The sequence below is a fragment of the Nansenia antarctica genome (assembly GCF_963989245.1).
Source record: "Nansenia antarctica genome assembly, chromosome: 5".
Taxonomy (NCBI): domain Eukaryota; kingdom Metazoa; phylum Chordata; class Actinopteri; order Argentiniformes; family Microstomatidae; genus Nansenia; species Nansenia antarctica.
In genome coordinates this window covers 30,789,764-30,798,927 of record NC_137690.1, presented here as the reverse complement: position 1 = coordinate 30,798,927, position 9,164 = coordinate 30,789,764, and the positions used below count along the sequence as shown (strand labels likewise).

Here is a 9,164-nt window from a genome sequence, read left to right as displayed (position 1 = left end):
CAGGCCAGCACCTACCCTCAAAGGCATCTACACCAACAGGTGTAAGACTAGCCAAATCATCAAGGACTCCAGCCATCCCAGACACAGACTCTTCCACCCGCCGTCTGGCAGATGATACCAGAGTGTCCAACCTGGCACCAAAAGGTTCTTGGACAGCTTCTACCCCACGCAGCCATAAGATCATAAGACCCGCTGATCACTGACTCTCTCACACATACACATTCAAACACACACACACACACACACACACACACACACACACACACACACACACACACACACAACAACATGGTGCTATTGACTTTTCTTATAAAAGGACATATCCTGCATGTCATCCCTTCTCTCTCTCTCACCCATCCTTCCTGTCATATCTCCACTATCTCTGTCACAATAAAAAGAAAAATACGAGTGGGACTGCCCCACTCAGAAAAAAATAATAATAATAAAAAAAAAAGACTGTTGAGGGTATTGTAAAGTAAGAAACGTTTGAAGTAAGCATCTCACTGCTCTGCTCGCGGCATATATACAGAACATTGATTTTCACCTTTGATTTTGCACCTGTCTATAAATAGACTCACTGAGAACAGTGGTGATGAGTCAGCCCCCTGACATTGAAATACATTTTCCGGCATTTCAAAGCATGATTTTCATCAGGTCTATTGATTTTAAGTTATGTCATCTCATGCAGCTTTTATACTCTATTGCTGGAGAGTGGAGACTGAACCGAGAGTAAATTCAGCATGGGAAATATGCTGGAAGACAGCATGGAAAGAATATGAGGGAAAGCTTCCCAACACATTGTACATTTTCTCACATCCTAGGCAAGACAGCTGTGTTACGTTAACCCCCGTGGGTAAAAGGAGCCCCAATCTTCCCACATACCAATGCTGACACTCCCCCAGATGTGACCACAGTCTTGGGCTTGAGTATTTTTAGTATTCATGGGCAGACCTGCCGGTAATGATTGTTTTATTAGATTAAAGCCATTGGCCGGTGATGGTAGCCAGTGGCCAATCCTGCTGTCACTTTCGGTAAATTGTCCCATTTACCATGAGGGAATTATCACTACTTGGACGTCAAGGAAACAGGGTCGTTTTTTACCCAGGAAACCCTTCAGGGCAAGCTGAGAGGCTTATGCAAAACAACCTGTCTGCAGTCAATACCTCCATCAGCCTCTCAAGCTATGGTAATGTAAAGGGATAAGCAGTGTTTAATTGGCATCACAGCTGCTTTGGGATAGATTGCTGTGAATGTTATGTGGAAGAGAGATGGTTTGTGACAAGCTGAAACTACTGCAGATGGGAAATGTCACTCCAGCTTTGCGAGACAAACTACACTCTAAGTTCACTTACACTTCTAAAAGCCAGCACCATTTTGGATTGCCTGGTCCTTAAGACTTACAAGTCCACTCCTTTCTTCCTGGTCAATTATCCGCTCCAACACTCTTTCTGTTCTCTGCGTGACTCTAGGGATGGAATAAATCCCCTAAATCTCTGCCTCTGTGATAGAGTAGTGAATCATGCTGTTTTCTGAGGTGGCTGTAATTGGTATGATGCATAGGAGCTGACCCAATCTGCAGTGATTAGGACAAGATGAAATAGGCATAATTGTCCAGACCACAAACAGGCACAAAATAAAAACCTTTCTCTGTCCTTTTTGCAGCAGATTTTTCTGTCTTTTGATCAGACAGCTTGTGATTGTGCTGCCCCATCTTAGCTGAAATGAAACACTGTTTATTTCTGTTTGGTTTGTGGTAGATTGAGGAATTGTTACTGTGACCTTAATCCTCTGACACGATCTGGCCGGGTACTCAGGCTAGGCGATGAAAATAGAATAATAATAAGAGGAGAATAGAAGTTCTGTTCGGTGGTTGTGCAACTGCCTGATCTCTACCAATATGGTAATTTTATTGACTAATGCTTAATAAACCAGATGAAATAACAAAGACTGTCATTTATTAATTTATGGGAATGAGTGATGAATTGTTGATAAGACCAAAGCACATCATGATGTGCTGTTGCTGAATAATCTTGCCAAAGTGCGTGAGTCCATGACCATCAAACACACCTAAACAATGATTGAAATAAACAATATGTCATATGCAAAGGGAAGACCAAAGAGAACACAATGTGCCAACTATGGATACTTTTTCACATGATCACTGAACAATGGTGGATGAAAGGGATTGGGCAGTGGGCATTTATTACTTTCTGGAAGAAGGATTACATTTACATTTACATTTTTGGCATTTAGCAGATGCCTTCATCCAACAAATACATTTGTCTAAGTGAATCATCTATTCATCAGTCATTATAAGAAAAAGTAATCTATGCCACGACCAGGGGCCAATTGGCATTTACAATGCTAGAAGAACGAAAGAAATGATTAGTACATTTCTGGACCAGCTGGAGGCGGGGAAACTCTTCACGCTTCTGGTAACTGTTTTCTGATTACCTCACAGAAGTCCAAGAGTAATTGCCAATGTGCCTATCTAAACCAACGTGAAATAAGTGTGGCCCACTCACTAAATGGAAACAGAGAAAAACTATTAGCAGTATAGCAATAGGAAACTTAGCCCATACAGTGCTGAAATGATTTCCTCAGACCTGAAATAACAATTCCCCCTGAAACCTATGGAAGCTTTTCTAGTGTATTATAGTGTGACGGTTTCCTCTGAGTCAGTGCTGGTATGGTATTGGATCTTGGTAGGGTGGGGCCAGGAAATGAAAGAGGACAACATTGTTGGGCAGGTGAATGTCAGAATCGTGGTAACCTACCGAAGAGATATTTTCCGCTGATCTGAAATGAGTGAAATGGAGTTAGGGAGTTGATTTTGTTCACTATCAGCAACCCTGCCTAAAAACTGCACAGGACCAGACACTTGTGGACTGGTTGGATGCTGCTGGATGGCACCTCATATGAATTATTGATGGTAAAAGCTGGACTTTATAACTGCATATCTTTTGAAAATAGAGTAAGGAGACCCAGGTCTACCTGCCTGTACCCCCCTCATTAGCATTGCAATAGCCTATAGTATTATGATGATACAAAATTCTGAGAAGATGGTAGAGGATGGCACGTGCGTGTGTGTGTGTGTGTGTGTGTGTGTGTGTGTGTGTGTGTATGTGTGTGTGCATGTGTGCGTGCATGCGTGTGTGTGGGCGTCAAACTGTAGGTAGAAAATGTCAGCTGCTCCTATGCTATGTTCACTATACATCTCTGGAAAAAATAAAGAGTCCACTCCAAATGTTTCTAAAATCAGTATCTCTACATGCATGGCAGCCATTCATTCCAGTGTCTGTTGAATTCCATCACAGGCACTCCTCACAGGCTCTGATTAGGTGAACATCTGAACCCAATCTTATTTAACAAGGAAAAGTCATCACTATCCTCTTGCAATAGGACCAGCTGGATGGCAAAAACAGTGCTAGTAGTACCTCAAAAGAAATCGGAATAAAAACAACAACTATTGACCGTGCCAAAAGAGTTGAAACGTTTTGAGTGAGGAAAGGTTTGTGTTAGTTGTGCCAGCTACATGATGTATAATACTAATAATAACCTTTATTTGTAGAGCACTTTTCCTGCAAACATTGCAGCTCAAAGTGCTTTAATCATTTTATAATCATCATTTAATCATTTAGTCATTTAAAGGCAATATTTAGTCTTGACTTGAAAATATTTGCTGAGGTGGCATCCCTAATGTAAACTGGCAGTGCATTCCACAATTTGGATGCATAAAATGAGAATGCAGCCTCACCAAATCTCTTACACGGTACACGGAGAAAACCAATCAGAAGACCTGAGAGCTCTGTTGGGCTGACATGCTAGCAAAAGGTCTTTCAGATATTCTGGTGCTGTGTCAGTGAGAGCTTTATAAAGATGCAGAACGATCTTGAAATCTATTCTGAACTTATATGAGCTCGTTATATGAGCTCGTCTGCTTGTTTTGGTTAAAACTCTCACTGCTGCATTTTGGATAATTGCAGCTGGCCAATAGCTTTCTGAGAGAAGACCAGAAAGGAGACTGTTACAATAGTCCAAACGTGTAATAACAAAAGCATGCATTAACACTTCTGCATCAGCTTGCCGGAGAAAATGTCTAACTTTAGCAATATTCCGTAGATGATAAAAAAGCATTTCTAGTGATATATTTGAAGTGAGGCTCAAAGCTTAAGTCAGAATCTATAAGTATAATCACACCTAGATTCTTAGCTTCATGTTTGCAGTTTGAAAGCAAGGTTCCCATGATATTCGACAATTTGTCTTTTTGTGGTTTTTGGTATAGGCTACCGGGGTTGTGCATTAGGTCCAATTGTATTTTATACATGTATTAATTAATTATTCTTATTACGTCCAGATTGACAGCTATCGGAGCCCGTCAGCCCCCAGCTCAGGCCAGTAGGCAGGTCTGGACACGACGAGCTCCCGGCTATGGGCAATGTTGGCACGCTGGGCGGGTGAATGACTGTTTTAAGTGAAGAAAAACCTCAAAACAGTGAAAAAGCAGTGAAAGTTATAAAAACAAAACAAAGAGGTTTGGTGTTCTGTTTCATTGTAAAGGAGTATGTTATGCAACGAAATTACCGTAGAGTGTAACCATGAGCAAATTGTGTTCGTCTCGACTCTCCCGTTCCTCCATCGAGGCATGTGCTGCTAGCTAACACGACCTGTGTCACTTCGGTTGGCATTCGTACCTAGGCAAGTTACCTAGATATCCATTCAGATAACATGAACATAGCCACAAACATGTTCAGCTATTATGTTGGGGGTGTAAACGTGGTCGTATCTGTCTGTCTGTGATTAATGCAGTTTGAAATACGGCTCGTCGCCTAGGCAATGAAGCTAGCTAGCTCTGCCAGAGCTCAGATCAGCCGGGGGCCTCGACGATGTCCTTTCTAGAATATAAATAGATATATATTCCATATATCATTCATCATATCGATGAAATCAACTATCTAGGCAAGGGGTCGGCCATAGACGGTGACCCTGGAGCAATTAGGGGTTCGGTGCCTTGCTCAAAGACACGTGACTGACCGGGGTTCGAACCGCCGACCTCGCGATCCTTAACCGCCGGCTCTACCTGCTGAGCCACTGCCGCCCCTAACACTAGCTTGACAATTGTGGTAGCCCGTTCACCTATTCAAAATAAATGCACAGGATATAACAGAAAAACATTTAGTTTTTTCGTGAAATTTAATTGACGTCGGATGCCTTTTTGTTTTGATTTTCCCCAGTAAGTAACATTAACCATTTTCTTTTAAATTTTCACTTAACAGACATTGCATGTGAGAGCCATCTGGAATGGATCCAAACAAGCCTCAGTTCCCAGGCCACCCCAGTGCTTGGCAGCAGCAGGCGAGGGGGCGTGGACGCCTGTCAGATGAGTCCGCCATAGGAAGAGGCCTGGTAGAGGGCTGCAAGGGAATTTTTCCTGGCTACATAGTATACCGGTTTTTTACTTTTGCCTGCTCGCGGCTCTGTCAGTATTGATTGATTGATTGACTGATTGACTGAACATTTTCATTGTGTGAAGCGCATTGAGTTGCATCTTGTAAGAAATGCGCTATACAAATAAAATTTGATTTGATTTGATTTGACACCACCGCTGCTATATGGGAGAGGTGTGCCTTTCCCTGTGTGTGAGCCTCCTGTCGGCTTTGCCAGGGGCCTCCCCCAGCCATCCAGAAATGATGGACTTGGTCGTGCCAGAGAGCTGCTCCTCTCCACAGCTGAGCCAACGGTAGGGGTTGCAAGAGGAGCTCCCCTACTTGGCCTGGCGCCTCCTCCAAGGCAACCCCCCCCCGGTCAGACCATCACACGATTTACCTGAAGAGATGCCAGGGCTGCAGGCAGAAGAGGAAGCAGTAGTGAGCCAGCAGGTTGGTGATGTTTAACGTCGGGCCGGTCGTCTGATTGGTGGTCTACTGATTATTCCCCGTAGCTCTTACAAAGTATTCTAATTGTGTGGAATTGACAGGTTAAGATGCCCACCCTCGGCCTGGGATCGACTCTGGTGTCCATGTTCAGAGGAATGGGCATAGAGCCCTCGCGGGCCTGGGGAACACCGGCAGTGGGTGAGTATATGAAGTGTTTTTTGAATTAATTTTATTTATATACATTTTGTTTTTGTGCGTAGTTTTTTTGTTTTGTTTTGTCTCTCACTCGAGAGTCTGGGCTGGGTGGGTGTTTAGGGGTAAAAAAAAAAAAAAAAAAAGAAGGTGTTCTAGTTCTCTGTTCGAATACCAAATGGGGGATAAAGGAAAAAACGGTGTTCATTTACTTATTTTGAAGTCAATTCTATAACTCGCATTTGACATTTGTATATTCTTATACCTGACTTATATGCTTCTATTCTCCAATAAAACCAAAAAAGACTAGAATGAAGTCAGGCTGGGATGTGGTTATCTTCGACCCCCCCCCCCCAACCCAGAGTTAAAATGAGTACTCCACATTGAATAACATTTGAACATGGAATCTCCCATCTCCTAAAGTCTTTTTTTTTTTTTTTTACAAATCTTATTATTGCAAACAATCATTAGCACGTGACGAAGTAATAGCAGTCTTTGTTTACATTTTTATTTTATTTTATTTTTTTAATAAAGAGAAGTGATACTTAAGTTCTTTGATATGGTCTAATAGGGGATCCCAGGTAGTGTGGAAGGATTTCAGAGATCCTTTTAATGAAAATCTTAACTTCTCCATTTGAAGGCATTGTAAGACATCCCGTATCCATTGATCGTGTGTTGGTGGGGAAGCTTGCTTCCATTTGAAGAGAATAGAACGTCTAGCTAGTAGAGTAGTGAAGGCAATGACACGGCACATAGTAATGGGCATATTCTCAGATGGGGGGAGGCCGAACAGTGCAGTCCTAAAGTCTATTATTGATGTACAGAGTCATCTTCAGTAACCAGTCAATTCTCTTGTGTCTGTGGTTGTGAGCATAAATGTGAGTTAAATGTGTACAAAGACTCAACGGTATGGCTGCTTGCTGTGATTACCGTGATTATGTTCCCAAGCTCTAGAACGGATGAGACGTGTGCTGAATCCCCCTGTGGTGTTCTCTGCTGTTGTTTTTGGGTGAAGGACGGGGGGTGACTGGAGATTTCGGGGGGGCAGAGCTACAGCCCCAGACAGCCCCGGTCAGTGTCACCAGCGGCCCGGGGGGAGACGGAGCCCCGGAGGAGGTGATGTGGAGAGGCAGCAGGTAGGGAACGGGATACGGCTGCACACGAGCTCCAGCTCTGCCTAGCCGTCGGCTGACTAAGGCCAACGCCTCACGCTGTGTTAGTCCGGGTGACGCGTTCTACCAGCACCACTGCCTGACGTCCAAGGACCTTCATAGCGCGAGGCATTGGCCTTAGTGCAGAGTGCACCCTCCTACAGATCCCTCACTTCATTTCTGCACTTGTTTCTGTCGGAATTACCTGTAGAAAGTTTATTGAAGTAAATGCGCAGGTAATCGTTCCGTGTGATCGTTATGCTGTATGCCCGCCTGCCGGAAATGTTACCAGCTATGTGTTGTACGTTCACACCCAATCGGGGACGGGAGGTTGTTTTAGGACGTTGATATTGGACCTGAGGGCTGTCTGTTTACAGCTTCCTCGGCCGAGGCTTTGCTTCTCAGACGGTGGGCGTTGGAAGGTCGGCGCTGCCCCCGTGGGGTGTTGGGAGAGGGCCTACTGTGCCGCCCGCTCTCCCCCCTGGTCCAATGCCGTCTCCATCCTCCGCCGGTGCCCCTCCGCCGTCTCCATCCCCATCTCAAGAGGCTTCCATGCCTGCAGGTAGACCGCCGCCCAAGGCAGAGCTGAAGATGGAAGCGGCTCGGTAAGCAACCGTTCACACGGTAACAACCAATACTGTTAGCTCAGACCGTATCAGGAAGTAAGTGATATTGCTGTCATTATGCGTGTACCGCAAATTGAATTCGTCTTAGGATGCCAAGATCTAAAATGGGATGTATTGTTATTGTTATTGGTCTGTATGTGTTTGTTTTCTCTCTCTCATTGCAGTGAGCCATTGCATAAGACTGGTGTGAAAGGAACTCCACTGCCCATCGCTTCAAACCACATCACCGTCGGTTGCAAGAACGAGGCCGTCTACCAGTACCACGTCACGTTCACGTAAGCATTACGACCAAAACTAGCCTCTTGTTTATCCAATTGCAGGTTATATTCAGAGGACAGCGATTAGGAGCTGAGTAAATGTAACTTTGGCCTGCTGTTGAGGAGTGAAACGTTTTTCTCAATTTTCGTCCCGCTTCACAGTCCGAACGTTGAGTCCATGGGTATGAGATTTGGCATGATGAAGGACCATCGCTCAGTCACGGGGGAGGTCGTCGCCTTCGACGGCTCAATCCTCTACCTGCCTGTGCGGATGGATGAGGTGTGTCTAATAGAGGTTTTCTATGACACCTGGCTGATTCTAATTGTGAATATGCACTTATAAGCCCTAACGAGGACAAACAGCACCTGTTCTGATGTTAACCCGCGCCCCCTTACAGGTGGTTCACCTAAAGAGCGAGAGACGGACTGACAACCAGGAGATCGACATCAAGATCCAGATGACCAAGATCCTAGCTCCCAGTTCTGATCTGTGCCTCCCGTTTTACAACGTGGTGTTGAGGAGGTACGGAAAGTGCAAGCCCTTAATCCCATTCATGACCACTGCACATTGACATTTGGAGAGACCTTGTCTGGGCTTTTTTGTTTAGACAACCCCTCCTGTTGTCCTCTCTGTGGGAGCCCTGTTTGTTCTCGAAATAGAATGATTATGCTCGCTCAATAGCTTCTACAAAAAAAAAAAAAACTGTTTTACACAAAGCCAGACTTAGATTTAGAAACGATCCATTTTCGGACAGCTCCTCGCCAAAGTAACTAATTATACAAATTATTATTATTAATTATTTCTATGTGTAACCATAAAAAAAAGGGATGTCTGTACCGAACGTTCAATTGAGCTTGATTGAATTATGTCTGTCCCGTGTGTGTGTGTGTGTGTGTGTGTGTGTGTGTGTGTGTGGGGTCAAGGGTCATGAGGATCCTGGGCCTGAAGCTGGTGGGGCGGAATCACTACGATCCGACCAGCGCGGTCATACTGGGGAAACACCGGTAAGTACTAGGAATGAGTTTGGACTTCAAAGAAACGCAGTTTAAACTCTTTTTTTC

The 9,164-nt window shown here is 44.3% G+C and overlaps 1 protein-coding gene across 1 annotated transcript in view; it reads left to right on the top strand.

Annotated features, from left to right (window-relative positions):
- Nucleotides 1–5,301: 5,301 nt before the first annotated feature.
- piwil2 (piwi-like RNA-mediated gene silencing 2) overlaps nucleotides 5,302–9,164 on the top strand; it is a gene marked incomplete at both ends in the record, with an annotated part of 45,691 nt that continues 41,828 nt past the window's right edge. Inside the window, 8 exons of the mRNA XM_080531555.1 lie at nucleotides 5,302–5,406; nucleotides 5,978–6,074; nucleotides 7,084–7,204; nucleotides 7,597–7,824; nucleotides 8,010–8,120; nucleotides 8,265–8,382; nucleotides 8,501–8,625; nucleotides 9,027–9,107. Of these exons, the coding sequence (XP_080387681.1) occupies nucleotides 5,302–5,406; nucleotides 5,978–6,074; nucleotides 7,084–7,204; nucleotides 7,597–7,824; nucleotides 8,010–8,120; nucleotides 8,265–8,382; nucleotides 8,501–8,625; nucleotides 9,027–9,107 (986 nt within the window). The remainder of the gene's footprint in view (nucleotides 5,407–5,977; nucleotides 6,075–7,083; nucleotides 7,205–7,596; nucleotides 7,825–8,009; nucleotides 8,121–8,264; nucleotides 8,383–8,500; nucleotides 8,626–9,026; nucleotides 9,108–9,164) is intronic.